This window comes from Marmota flaviventris, chromosome 9, assembly GCF_047511675.1.
Source record: "Marmota flaviventris isolate mMarFla1 chromosome 9, mMarFla1.hap1, whole genome shotgun sequence".
Classification (NCBI taxonomy): Eukaryota; Metazoa; Chordata; class Mammalia; order Rodentia; family Sciuridae; genus Marmota; species Marmota flaviventris.
In genome coordinates this window covers 3,753,457-3,767,652 of record NC_092506.1, presented here as the reverse complement: position 1 = coordinate 3,767,652, position 14,196 = coordinate 3,753,457, and the positions used below count along the sequence as shown (strand labels likewise).

The 14,196-nt window shown below is 49.1% G+C and overlaps 1 protein-coding gene across 4 annotated transcripts in view; it reads left to right on the top strand.

Moving 5' to 3' along the window:
• Ppfia1 (PTPRF interacting protein alpha 1) overlaps nt 1–2,143 on the top strand; it is an 89,315-nt gene extending 87,172 nt beyond the window's left edge. For 2 of the 4 annotated variants that reach the window (XM_027944216.3, XM_027944217.3), the window contains 2 exons: nt 149–218; nt 865–2,143. In XM_027944216.3, the coding sequence (XP_027800017.2) occupies nt 149–207 (59 nt within the window). In that variant the 3' untranslated portion in view covers nt 208–218; nt 865–2,143. The remainder of the gene's footprint in view (nt 1–148; nt 219–864) is intronic. The other 2 variants (XM_071615970.1, XM_071615969.1) reach the window with 1 other exon arrangement.
• Nucleotides 2,144–14,196: the final 12,053 nt, after the last annotated feature.

Here is a 14,196-nt window from a genome sequence, read left to right as displayed (position 1 = left end):
TGCTCTTGCCCTGGCCGTCGCCCCACTCCAGCAGGCTCCCTCAGCTCCCGGGAGGCCCCACCCTAGGCGAGGAGATGTGCCCTGTGTGAGGTCTCAAAACTAACTGCACGCTGTGTTTGCACGCTTCCTGCTGTGGTGGTCGGAGCAGGCAGTGTATCGGGAGCACAGAGGTTGGATTCTGCTACAGTCAGGACTTACTCCTGCTGAAGCCTCCTCCGGTGAGTAGAGAGCAGCACCGTCCCCAGGAATGTTCCGGGCACACATTGGCAGGCCTGGAGCTCAATGCCAGGCGAGGCTGTGGGCACTGGTCCTTGAGAGCCAATTCTGCTGCTGTGGAAGTACACCTGTCAGGTGGCTCTGGTGCTGCGCCTGTCAGGAGGAGGGCAGTGTGACCTCGTCCCTCCTCACGCCTGCGCGCAGGGGCCTGCTGGTGGGGAGCACATCCTCGGGAGCGGGCCAGAGCCCAGTTGGGAATGCGCCTCGTGAGGCTGCTGCATCGAGTGACACCAGAGCCGTCCGCCTAAAGGTTGACTTTGAAGCACAGAGCCACGTCTCTGGGCCAGCTCTGGTGACTGGGATGTGTCTGTGCGGGGGGTCCTGTCCCACAGGTCCAGGGTGCTGCTGGCCTCAGCCTGCCCCGTGAGAGCTCTCGCAGGGGGAGCTGCCTGCCTTGCTCCGCTGGGCATCTTAGCTGGATTTGGGTTGGCTTTGGGTCTTGCTTGCTTAGTTGGTGCCTTCTTTGCATGCCCTCGGGGACAGTGCAGACCCTGGTGAGCTCATAGTGATGCTCGGGCCGGGCAGGGGTGGCAGGGGCGGGACTGCAGGAGGGCGCGTGCTGAGCGCGGCCTCTGTTCTCTCTTGCAGTGTACCCGCACTACTTCTACAGATGACCCAGCCTTCTGAATCCAGCAGACGACAGTTTAGAATTCAGTGGATCTTTAATCTGTTGATACTCCTTATATGGACCCTAAGATATTTTATTACAGAGTTTTTAACTAGTGAAAAATTCAAGAATATCATAGAGAAAATATTTTAGAATTTACTGTTTCTTATATTTATGTGAACTCCGCTCCTCCTGGCGTAGTTACTGCTTCCCCCCGGGTCCAGACTCTGGGTGCCCTCCCGTTCGTGGCTTATCCTAATGGCAGTCCTTCACGTGAATGTACTGTAATGCTTGTATGTATTGATCCTATGAACAAATCTAGGGCTTTTGTAAATTATGCACTTATTGTAATTATACTGTTTAATTTTTTAATGATAAACCAGGACAGAGAGAAGGATTTTACTGCGTTTATAAAATCAACGTGACACAGCAGTGTCATAGCATCATCCTTTACCAGCTCACACAATCATTTTGAAATAAGCAGACTTCATTTCAAGCGATTACTGTTGGATTTTAATGACCAACCTTAACTATACTTTTTCTATCAAGAAATCTCAGCTTCTGATAAACTTGGGGCTGAAGGGTTGAGAACACTGTGGAAGTCCCCAGCCCTGGCTCAGCTTCCCCGCCCAGTCTCTGGACTTGAAGGCTTGCCCTGGCACTGACTGCAGCTGGGAGCCACAGGGAGACGCTCAGCGGGACCTGGGGCACCTCCATCCAGGCAGCAGGTGGGGGCGCCCTCCAGCTGCTCTTGAGGACCAATCCAGCACTGTGGCTCGCTGGCTCCCAGAGGTGGTCTCCTGGCGAGGGCGAGGGCAGGGCTCCTGAAACCGCGTGCAACTCTAACAAAGGCCTTATTTTTCTTGTGTAAATCTTGTTTTTACATTTGTTTGTACACATGTTTAAAGAATGAACCTCGTGGTGCATTTTTAGACTTGGATGGTGTAGCCATTTTGCATTATCTGAGTAGCAGATGTAACTTACTTTTTAAACGGCACATTAAAAGCCAGCCCGGAGAGTCAGATCATGGTGTTATTTATTAGCAGCTGATGTGCAGATGGAGGGCGCTGTCTCTTTACATTTGGCTTCTGCTTTTGATTCACTTGTACAATTCATTGTTACTGTTGTGTTTTTCTATTAATCTTTTGTGGACTTCCTGATTATGTAACAAAGTATGTACAGTCTACTTTTGAACTATTTTTATCACAGTATTATTTATTGCTTTCTTTCAATAAAGTACTGAAGCATTTTCCACTGCCAGTGAGGAATGCTGGGAGTAAGCCGTCATCACGCTGAAAACGGGCTATGGCAGTGTCGCCATCTGAAAGGGACACTGAAGGCCAGAAGAGGGCAGTGGAGGAGCGGGTGTCATCCCACAAGAGCATCCTGACATGCGCGGAGAGTCCCCAGTGTCCTTTCCAGCCGCTGGCTCTGCTCTCCCACCCACACCCACTGCCTCATCTCTGGCACCCTTCCAGATGCGTGGGTGCTGGGCACCAGGACGCCTGCTGCCCTGGGGGCTCACACGGGTCCTGAGTCACGGAGCAGCCCAGTGAGGCAGAGGGAGCCAGGCTCCTGGGAGGGACTGTGCGGCGGTGCTGAGAGGCTACTCAGTGGCCAACCGGGCAGCCAGAGCAAGTGCCTGTGCGGCCGGGGATGGCATCACATCTGGGGGTGGCACGGCCAGCACTGCTGGTGTCTGCCCCGCTGAGGCCAATGGGCTTTCCCGGAGGGCACCATGCCGTCTTGGGACAGAGGTACCTGGCTCGTCTCTGTTGGGGCAGAGCTGACCGGAGTCTGTGTCCTGTCTGGGGCCTGTGTGCACTGGCCCGGTGTTCAGGACCTGTGGTCTCTGGCTGGGCTCAGTGCTGCACCTGCCCACGGCAGCGTCGGCTATGCTGGCTTTGGGCCTTCCCGAGGACGCCGGGCTTGCACTGCTCTGCTGTGTCCCCCGGCAGCTGCCGCGGCTCACTCACCCACCACGTGGCCCATCAGCTGTCCCGTGGCCTAGGGGCCCTGTGCTCAGCTGAGTGCACTGCTGCCACGCGTGGCCGCCTGCTGCCCAGGGTGGTTGTGGGCCTCTCCCCAGTCAGGTTTCCATGGTGGTGGGGGAGCCTCTCTTCCCTCATCCCTCCTCCAGGCAGTGGGTGGACGGGTGTGGTCACTGCTGCTATTCTGGACACCCACATGCGACTTACTGCACTTCCAAATGTCTCAAATACTTCTGTCTCCTCGTTTCCTGGGCTCCTTCCTTGGTGAGAATGAGTAGCCTCTTCGTTCCCTGGACTCAAAGCGCGAGCCTTTCCAAGTACAGCTGTGCCCGTATTCACAGAGTACTGTCCTCAGACCCGGGCACCAGGGTCCACAGCTGCTCGAGTTTCCCGGGGAACCTCCCTGTGCACGCTGTCCGGCGTGCCGAGTCCTCTCAGGAGCTCTGTGCAGTGAGGTGTTTCCTGTGTCATCAGGTGTGATGGGAAAGTGCGCACACTTGAACGTTCTCGAGATGCTCAAACCTGTGATGCGGAGCCATGATACAGAGGGCTGCGTCGCCCAGGGCTGGCTCACACAGGCGCAGCACAGTCACCGTGGGAGGAGGAGACAGGACCATCGCGGGGGCTCTACGGCAGGGCCCTCCCGCCTCCTACAGCTTCGGGGGGTTCCAAGCATTCCTCCACTCTGGGTCACAGCACTGTGGCCTCTGCTCCGCCTGCCTCGGGGTCTCCTCTAAATGTCTTCCCTCTACTTCCTGTGGGGGCACTTCTTCTGGCCCACTCATGCAGTTCATTCAGGGAGGTCTCATTTCAAGATCCAGACTTAACATCCACACAGACCCCTTTTCCAAATAAGGTCACATTTGCAGGTTCAGGATTTGGTCATTGACGTGTCTTTTGAGGACCCCCTTCTGCTCTTCACTGTTTCTGGTAAAGATGGCTCACCCTGCCCTGCCCCAGCACCTTGTGGGATCAGAGGCCACTGATATCACATAAAGGCAAAGTAGGCCGAGAGGAATGCCCTCAGTGGCCCGCAGTGCTGCTGGAGAGCACCCCTGGGCTGGAGGAGGGAGCTTCCAGACCCTGCTGAGGGGCGAGGTGAGGAGAGGCCACTAAGACTGACCCAGGGGACCAGCAAGAAAACAGAGGACATTGTAAAATAAAACAGCACTTGGCTCTTGGGACCATCTGGAGTGAGCGTGTGAAGCCTCCCTGCAGATCCGGGCCCCCTGTTCCCGTGCAGCAGCAGCCCTGGGCCCACTTGGTGAGCGCCTGCTGTGTGCCACGTGTTTCAGGTGCTGGGTGACTGCCCTTCCAGGAAAGGGTAAGATTCCAGATTCCATCCAGGTGCAGCCCAGGACTTTGTGCTGTTGGGGAGGGACTGGGTGGAGGAGCTGCCCGGGGAGACCAGCTCCCGGAGTGTCTTCACACTCAAGTGGCATGCACAACCACTCAGGTAACACTGATGCCGTGCCCAGGACTCAGGGCCCTGGTTGGTGCTCGCTGCCCTGTGTCAGGACGAGCTCCTTTTTCCATCTGACCTCTCAGGCAACAAATCCTGTGCCTTGACCCTGATGGAATAGGTCTCACTGTTCACCTTCCCTTCCAAAGGAGCCAACAGAAACCAGTTCTTGACTCTTTCTTTTTTTTCTTTCAATACCCAAAAATTGAACCCAGGAGCACCCACTGACGACTCACATCAACAGCCAGCCCTTTTAAAAATTTTTTATTTATTCTAATCAGTTATACATGACAGCAGAATGCTCTTCGATTCATGGTACACAAAATAGAGTCCAATTTTTCACTTCTTTGGTTGTACAGGACGTAAGGTCACACCATTCATGCAGTCACACATGTACCTCATTCCACCGCCTTTCCTATCCCCATGCCCCCTCCCCTCCCTCTTGCCCAATTCAAACTTCCTCCACTATCCCATGCCATCCCCCCACTATGGATTAGTATCCATTTATCAGAGAAAATATTAGGCCTTTGATTTGGGGGGATTGGCTTATTTTGCTTAGCATGATATTCTCCAATTCCATCCATTTACCTGCAAATACCATGATTTTAGTCTTATTGTCGAGTAATATTCCATTGTGTATATATGCCACGTTTGTTTTTTTTTAAATCCATCTACTGAAGGGCATCCAGGTTGGTTCCACAGTTTAGCTATTGTGAATTGAGCTGCTATAAACATTGATGTGGCTGAGTCCCTCTAGTGGGCTGATTTTAAGTCCTTTGGGTATAGACTGAGGAGTGGGATAGCTGGGGCAAATGGTGGTTCCGTTCCAAGTGTTTAAAGCAATCTCCATACTGCTTTCCAGATTGGTTGCACAATTTGCAGGCCCACCACCAATGTATGCGTGTACCCCAACCCTGTTTGAGACAGTCTGGCCAAGTTGCCAGGCTGACCTTGAACCTTTGACCCTGCACTGACACACCCAGCTTACTCTTTACTCTTGGTGAGGGGCAGTCAATGATCTCCTCTAGGCCCTACCTTCAGGTTGAGTGCTCTCAGGAAATTAAAGGAAGTGATCAGCTTAGGACGGACGGGGTATGAACCCTGTGGGGCTGGAGCAATCCCAAGGGCTTGCACATGCTCCGTCCCCAGTCCCCTCTGATTTTTCTTTTAACCATGTACATCATTGTAACCCATTCAGCCCCATCGTCCTGGATGGGGGACACTTATCAAAACTTACATAAGCAAAAAATAAGTCACTTATATTATCTTTTGAAAGAAACATTTTTAAAAGAGTTATTTTTTGAGAGAAGTAATACGTGAATGATTGGAGCATTTCAATGTACATATTTTACAATACATGAAAATGTATATGAAGGTTATATAAGATTTAGGTGAAGATTTCTAACTTAGGATAAATGCACTGGGGTCAACTTCACCAAAACATTTGCAGAATTAAAACTTGGGCTTGCTAAGTTCAAATGAAGCACACACAAGTCGGACACGTCCTGCTCGCTTTCTGCCCTGACCATGGGGACTGTAACCTGCCGATGTGCTAGGTGCGGCCTCCCGACTCCTCCAGGAGGCCCTGACTTTGGCCTCTCTTTGTGGTTGATGAAACTTACAGCATGCAGAACCGTCATTCCTTCTCCGTCTCCCAACAGAAGTAAAGGTGGTTAGATCGCATGTGTGTTACCAGGGATTGAACTCAAGGGGGCTTTACTACTGAGCTACACCCCCAGCCCTTTTAATTTTATTTTGTGTCAGGGTCTCACTGAGTCACCCAGGCTGGCCTCCAGCTTGTGATCCTCCTGCCTCAGCCTACCAAACTGCTGGGATTACAGGCATGCACCACCACATGGTCCACTATTTCCATTCTAAAAACTATCTTTAGTTTTTTTTCCAGCATGAAGGGAGCCCATCAAAAATCTGGAAGAAGTATCAACTGTAACATGCAAATATTTGAATTTTCCAAATTCTGGCAAGTGTGTGACGTCCATCTGCCAAATATGGTTAGGTATCGGTCCTCTAGGATTGACTCCAAGATTAACTTGTGGTAAAAAGGTCACACAATTTTGACATTGTTTTATTATTTGTCTAGCTTGTTCCTTAGTTATTTTAAAACGCTTTTGTAAAGTATTAGCATTGACATGGAACCTTTTATGAAAATTTGTAGCTTCTTCTAGTGTAGAGAAAATATGTATGTTATGTGTAGTTTTATCTGCTAAATCATTGCCCAAACTAAGGGCTCCAGGCAATCCTGTATGTGCCCTGATATGTCCTATAAAGAATGGATCTTTTCTGTCCCAGATTAGACTTTGTATAGTGGAAAACAAAGAGAAAACAGTAGAGGAAGGGGAAATCCTACCAGCATCTTCAAGGGATGCTGTAGCATTAACTATATACTGACTATCGGAAAATAAATTAAATACAGAATCTTTAAACATCACAAAAGCTTGTAATACTGCATTAAGCTCTACCTTTTGAGCTGATTGTTTGGGTACTAAAAATGTAAAAGTTTGATCAGGGGTAACTACTGCTGCTGTACCATTATTTGACCCATCAGTGAATATATTTGGAGCATTCATGATAGGTGTTTTTCTTGTCATTTTTGGAAAAACTAGAGGATGCGAAGACCAAAAAGACAATAAAGGATTAGATGGTAAGTGATTACCAAATGAAACATTAGATTTACACATGATTATTGCCCAAGTATTTAATTCATTAGCTAACTCATCAATTTGATCCATAGTTTATGGAGTAATAATTTTATTGGGAGAAATTCCAAACACTCCCTTTGCTGCTTTTATTCCTTTGAGTATCAATTGTCCTACAGCCTCAGGATACCTAGTAAGATAAGTGTTAGGAGAATAAGATAAATGTATCCACAATAATGGACCTTCTTGCCAAAGTACTCCTGTAGGAATATTTTTTGTTGGTAGTACAATAAATAATAAAGGCAAACTTATATCAATTCTATCCAAATGCATATTTTCCATATATGTTTCAATGATGTTTAATGCCTTTCTTGCTTCAGGCGTTAACATGCGGGGTGAATTTGGATCTGATGGACCTATTAGGATATCAAATAAAGGTCCCAACACTCCTTTTGGTATGCCTAGATAGGGCCTTATCCAATTTATGTCTCCCAATAACTTTTGAAAGTCCGTTAAGTGATTTGAGTTGATCTACTCATATTTGAATTTTTGGTGGACGGACCATGGTTGAGGATAATAGAACTCCTAAATAATTAATTGGAAAATCTAATTGTACTTTATCTATTGCTATCTCTAAATTATAATTTTTTAATAAATTTGTAAGTGTGGCATAACATTCTAGCAATGTGTTTTTATCTTTGTGTGCTAATAATACATCATCCATATAGTGAAATATTTGTAGTTCAGGATTTTGATTTCTAAGTGGCTGGATTGCTTTGTTAACATAGATTTGACACATAGTTGGGCTGTTAGCCATCCCTTGAGGGAGTACTTTCCATTCATATCTCTGATCAGGACCTTCATGATTCAGTGCAGGGATAGTAAATGCAAAACGTGGACTATCCTCAGGATGAATTGGAATTGAAAAAAAAAAATCTTTAATATCTATAACTGAAACATACCAGGTTTTTGGCAAAGCAGACAATTGGGGAATCCCTGATTGAGCAGATCCCATAATAAACAAATCATTATTAATGGCTCTTAAATCTTGCAATAATCTCCATTTACCAGATTTCTTTTTAATGACAAAAATGGGAGTATTATGGGGAGATACAGAAGGTTGGATATGTCCCTCCACTATTTGTTGTTTGACCAGGTCATGGGCTGCTTGTATCTTTTCTTTAGTCAGGAGCCACTGAGGAACCCATACTGGTCTTTCTGATTTCCAAGTAATTTTGATTGTCACAGTGACCCTTCCTGAAAACCCAATCTATGTCTATCTATTTCTTGATCTATTTGTATTGGCGCCGCTATACTTTGTCCTTTTTCTCCTAATCTTTTTCCTTTCCTAAAACCTTGTCTAGTCATAATAGTGGGTGCATTTTGGTTGATGTTATTTGTTAATGTCAAACCTAATTGATCTAGGACATCTCATCCCCATAAATTTACGGGAAGATGATCCAGTACATATGGCTGTATAGTTCCTTCACATCCTTCAGGATCCTTCCAACCTAATACCATTGCACTTCTATGGGTATTAGTCGCCACTCCTAGGCCCTGAAGCATTTGAGTGGCTTGTTGTAATGGCCAATGTTTCGGCCATTCTTGACGAGATATGATGCTAAGGTCTGCACCTGTGTCCAGTAACCCATTAAATTCATGTCCTTGAATATTTAGTTTTAGCATTGAGCGAGAATCTAAATTTAAAGACAGCATAGCCCAATCTACACCTGTGGAGCCTAATCCCCTGGAACCTCTTTGTACAGTACGACTGGAAAATTTATCATGTAGGCTGGGTATTATTAGTAACTGTGCTATTCTATCTCCTGGTGAAATTACTGATATACCCTTTGGAGAACTGGCTATAATTTTTATTTCACCTTCATAATCGGGATCAATTACCCCAGGACTTATCATAAGTCCTTTTAGAGTAGAAGAACTGCGTCCCAATAATAAGCCTACTGTTCCATGGGGGAGAGGTCCTTTTACTCCTGTGGGAATGATTTGAACTCCCAACTCTGGAGTTAGTACTGCTCTGGCGGAGGCACAGATGTCCAACCCTGCGCTCCCTCTGGTTCGTCTGATGAGAGATCTGATGGACAATGTGTCCTGGGCACTACCCTGATGGGGTTGCTGGGTTCCTCCAGTGCCCCGTATATTTGTGGTCGTGGGCCCCGGAGCATTGGACCCCTCCTGTCCGTTTTTTGGCAATGGAGCCCGATGCCTTTCTCCATGATATTGTGGATAGACACCTGGTCCTTGTTCATTTTTTGATAATAGAGTACCCTCTATGATGGTTTGAGAACAGCATTCATTAGCCCAATGTCTCCCTCTACGGCATCGTGGGCAAATACCTGGTATTCTACTCCTTTGATACCTAGCTTTGTTAAACCCTCCTCCTATGGGGTAATTCCTTTTAAAATGTCCTGTTTGTCACAATTGTAGCATGTTTTCATCCTGCATCTAAAACCTGTTGTACTGCAGCTGCCACGACTTGCCCTTGTTCATTAATGTCTCTACATAATTTAATATATGTGTTTAAATCTTCATGTTTCCATGGTCTAATGACTTCTCTGCACCAACGATTCGCTTGCTCATAAGCCAGTTGTTTTATTATTGGCATTGCTTGTTCTGTATCCCCCAAAACTCTGGTAGCTGTTTGAATAAGCCTATCTACAAATTCAGCGTAAGTTTCATTAGCTCCTTGTATTACCTTAGATAATTGACCTTGTAAATCTCCATATCCTTGTAAAGTCTTCCATGCCCTAACTGCATCTGCAGCAATTTGTGAGTATATGGCAGGATCTTATGCAATTTGTTGCAGTTGACCCTCATAAGGTCCCTGTCCTAACAATATATCTAGATTTCTCTGAAGATAACTGGCTGCTGTATATCACCTAGCTGTCTCTGTGCAAAATTCCTCATTGGCTACCTTCCATAACAAATATTGCCCTCCATTTAGCACAGATTTACACATGCTAGCCCAATCTGTTGGCGTCATGTCCAAGTTGGTAATGGATTTGACCATGCTTTCAGTGAAGGGTGCTTGAGGACCACAGGTTGTTACAGCCTCCTTTAACTGCTTCACTGTTTTGAAATCTAAAACATGGTGAATTCGCTGCCCTCCTGCCTGTTCAAGTACAGGGCATGCTTATCTTTGAGGTCCTGTCTCAGGATCCCATCTATCAACTACAGGGGTTGGGAGCCCCATAGGTGGAGCAGTTGGTTGGACACTTACACCCTCTGGTGATAGAAAGGTGTTAGTAGCAGCCTCCTGTTGTAACCTTTTCCCTCCTTATGGCCCTTCTTCCTTTAAATTTTCTTCCTCTGTCTGACTAGCTTGAGAGACCTTCTCTTTTGCTTGATCTAACATGTTTTCCACCATAGTCTGGACCTCTAACAATTTACTTAACAGTCTTTCGGTTTGTTTTTTACTAATTTCTGATCCCATATTTCTACTATAAAGATAACACAAAGCAAAACCAAAACAGAATGAAACCAAAATGGAACAAAAATGCATTGTATCAATTTTCCTATTTTTTTGAAATGTATTTTCGTGGTCTATCTTTATCTCTTCCTCAGGGCTGAACAACTTCAAACCTTGAGCCAACCATTTTTCCCAGTTTGCCTGAGAAATTTCTAGGGGCAGGCAGCTTGAAACAAAAACAAAACAAATCAAAACAAGAACACATTGTTTTTTGAAATGGTCACCCATTCTCTCGCCTTCCCTCAGGGGCGAGCAATTTCACTTACCTCTGAGCTTCAGACGTTCCCCGCACGGGCCACCAAATGCTGCAGTCTGGCTGGGCACAAATCACGAGCCACTCAAGCAGGAACAAACTTAATTTCCAAACTCCCACAGCACTCCACGCACACTCCCCGGGAACTCTCCCGAACGCCACCCACGCGGCTCCTCCAGGAACACACCACACACCAACCGGAACTCCCCCCGGGCAATCTCCCGGAACACCACCGGGCTGTGCACGCACTCACTCTGGGAACCCCTGGAGAACTCAACGGGAACTCCAAAGTAGTGGGCGCCGAGGCAGACAGTAAAGGTCTAATATACAATTGAATACGCAGCCTGTTTCAATCCAGCATCATCCAGTCACAGCAATTACAGACAGCTGAACTTACTATCATCATCTTAATGGCGTGCCTCTCAACCATTACTTCTGGCAAAATGCCAGGGGCCATTCCGACTGGCTGTGGCTCTCGGCAGTGTACTTCCATGGTAGAGCACTCTGGGTTCAATCCCGTACCAAGACAAAAAGACTCTTGTGGAACTTCCTATAACCTTTGTGTCAGGGAGACGCTCCTGGGCTAGGTCATCTCAGCCTGAAGTCCCTGGAAGCCCACCCTCTGGAGCCTCGCTCTGAGGAACCACTGAGCTCAGTGGCAGTCTCAGAGTGCAGCCCGCGGGGGGCCATTGCACGCTGTCCAGTCCCACCAGGGCCACTCCTGTGCCTCTTGGCACCTGAGGTCCTCATTGCCCCTCACAAGCCGTGGCTTCCTGGACTGGAAACACACAGCACAGGAAGGCGCGCCCACTGAAGACGGCCACACGTCTCTGGCTCCACTCCCCCTTAAACTTGAACTGGCCTTGGTGACTGTCTTGGCCAGAAGAATATAGCCGGCACGGTGCACAGGGACTTCGGAAGCTAGGTCCTAAGATGCACTACGACACCCTCCCGGGTTATGGGGGGCTTGCTCTGAAAGGATCAGCCCCCAAGTGAGAATTCCACTTCGGCCGGGCGTGGGGCACACCTGGAACCGCGCGGCTGAGGCAGGAGGGTGGCAAGCTCCAGGCCAGCCTCAGCACCTGAGTGAGACCCTGCCTCAAAACAGGAAGCAGAAGGGGCGGGTGCAGCTCAGTGGCAGAGCACCCCCGGGTTGAATCCCCAGCACCAAAACGAAAAGGAGGAGGCGGGAGGATGAGAGGAGGGAGGAGGAGGTGGAGGCAGAAGGTGTCCACTCCTGAGCCACTGTGATGGGGGGAGGCTGAGCCAGCCTCCTTGAGACCTTGGGCAGGTGAAATGCCTGGTGGCTTCCCAGCTGCTCCTGCCTTCAGACTCTAGGTCCCAGACGAGTGAGTGGAACAGCCAACTTGACCCTGCAGCCCCCAGAGGTACGACAAGATGACAGGAGGAGAAAGTCGCCCTCAGTCAGAGCCAAAGCCCCAAACAGGAGGCCCCGGACACTTCACCCCCCGGACTCCGTCCCATCAGGCCAGCCTCCCCATCTTCTAGAGCCCCCAGGAGACACGGACGAGTCTCCCCTGTGCCCTGTGCACGTCTGGCCCCCCTCTGGGTGGTTCCTCGCAGGGCAGCAGAGGCGTGTAGAGTGCACTGTCTTCTGTTCTGCCGATTCCGTTCCTGATGTCACCAACCCCTGAAAGACCGCTGACTGCTGAGGTCACTTAAGTGCTGCTACGTGAAAGTCCACCCTGGAACTTCATGGAAAACCAGGAATTCATTGTTCCTTCTGGTTCAGTGGGTTTGCAACCTGAGTGGCCCCTGTTGGTCTTTCCTGAAATCACTTATGTGACAGTAGTCACCTGGCAGCCAATGGGGGCCGGAGGGTCCAACGCAGCCTCAGTCACGTGTCCGGCACCTGCGCTGGCGGTGCCTGGGAGCCTTCATTCCCTCTCTGTGGGACAGACTGTGCTTCTCCATAGCACCATGGTCTCAGGTTCCGAGAGTGGAGGGTGGGCCGCAGGGCCTGTCGGGGGCGCCATCCCAGAAGTCACACAGTGTCCTTTCTGCAGCAGGGCCAGCCCCAAGGCCTGCCTCCCTGGTTGGGAGGAGGAGCGCTGTCACAAGCAGGCCTCCAGGAAGGATGCCACTGTGGGCGTGACCGTCAGTCATGCTCCTGGCCAGACCACCCTGGCCGGCTGCCAGCCCTGCAGAAGACAAAGGCCCCAGTCAGCTGGACGCTGTAGCTGAGGCCCACGCCGGGACTGTTTCTTCTCGCACTGGTGCAACAGTGGAATTGGTCCCAGGGCTCTCTAGCACTGACCGGGCTCCCAGCCCTTATCATGTTTTATTTGGAGGTGGGGTCTCGCTAAATTGTTCACGGTGGCCGTGGGATTGCCTCCTCCTGCTTCTTCCTCCCACATGGCGGGGAGTAGGGGTGTGTGCCACCGAGACCCAATTTAGAGGTGGAGATTATTTTTGTAAGAACAGCTTTGAGGTAAAATTCACATAAAATGCAGTTCACTCTGTAAAATGTGCAAGTCAGGGTTTTCCTCCTCCTACGTTCACAGGGGAGTGCAGCCGTGGCCACATGTAATTCCAGTTATTTTGGAGACAAGTCTTGACCAGACTGCTCTCCGCCTCCTGCCTCAGTCTCCCCAGTAGCTGAGACTACAGGAGGGCTGCTGCACCCTGCTGATTGCACTTTCTGAATGCCATCGTACCTGCTGCCACATCTGCCTGGATGTCTGCATCAGGTCTCTTCCCATGCCTTCTCCACACTGAGGGACCTTGTTCTAATGTGAACTTCTGAGTCCCCGGGTTACAGGCGTGCACCACTAGACCTGCTCAGGCCTAAATATTTTTTTTTTTTTTTTTTTTGGAGGGGGGTTGGTACCAGGAATTGAACTCAGGGGCACTTGGCCACTGAGCCATATCTCCAGCCTTATTTTGTATTTTAGAGACAGGGTCTCACTGAGTTGCTAAGTGCCTCGGTTTTGCTGAGGCTGGCTTTGAACTCTCGATCCTCCTGAGCCACTAGGATCACAGGTGTGCACCACCCCGCATGGCCAGGCCTAAATTCTCAAGCAGCACTAGAGTCTTACAGTCTAGGTGATTAATGCCTACATGCATTCCTAGGCCCAGAGCAGCTTTCTCTGATCCCCAGGTAGATTTAGGGTGTGCCTTCTCCCCAAGATGACTGTATAACTTTTACTCCTTTCATAATGTTTTCCTAATTTTATATCTATATTAGCATGCCTGACTCTCCTTCTGGGCAGGAAGGTTCCCGAGGACAAGGACCAAGTCTGTTCCAAGAATCCTATTACCCCTGACATATCTGAGCTTCGCTGGATGGTTGGATGGAAAATGGACTGAGGAATGGAGATGGCTGGGTGGACAGATGGATGGGGGGACTGACGGAAGGGCGGGTGAGGATGAAATGACTGGATGGGGGCTGGTGGCTGGAGAGATGGATGGGTGAAGACAGGAGACTGAAGGAGAGACGGGCGGG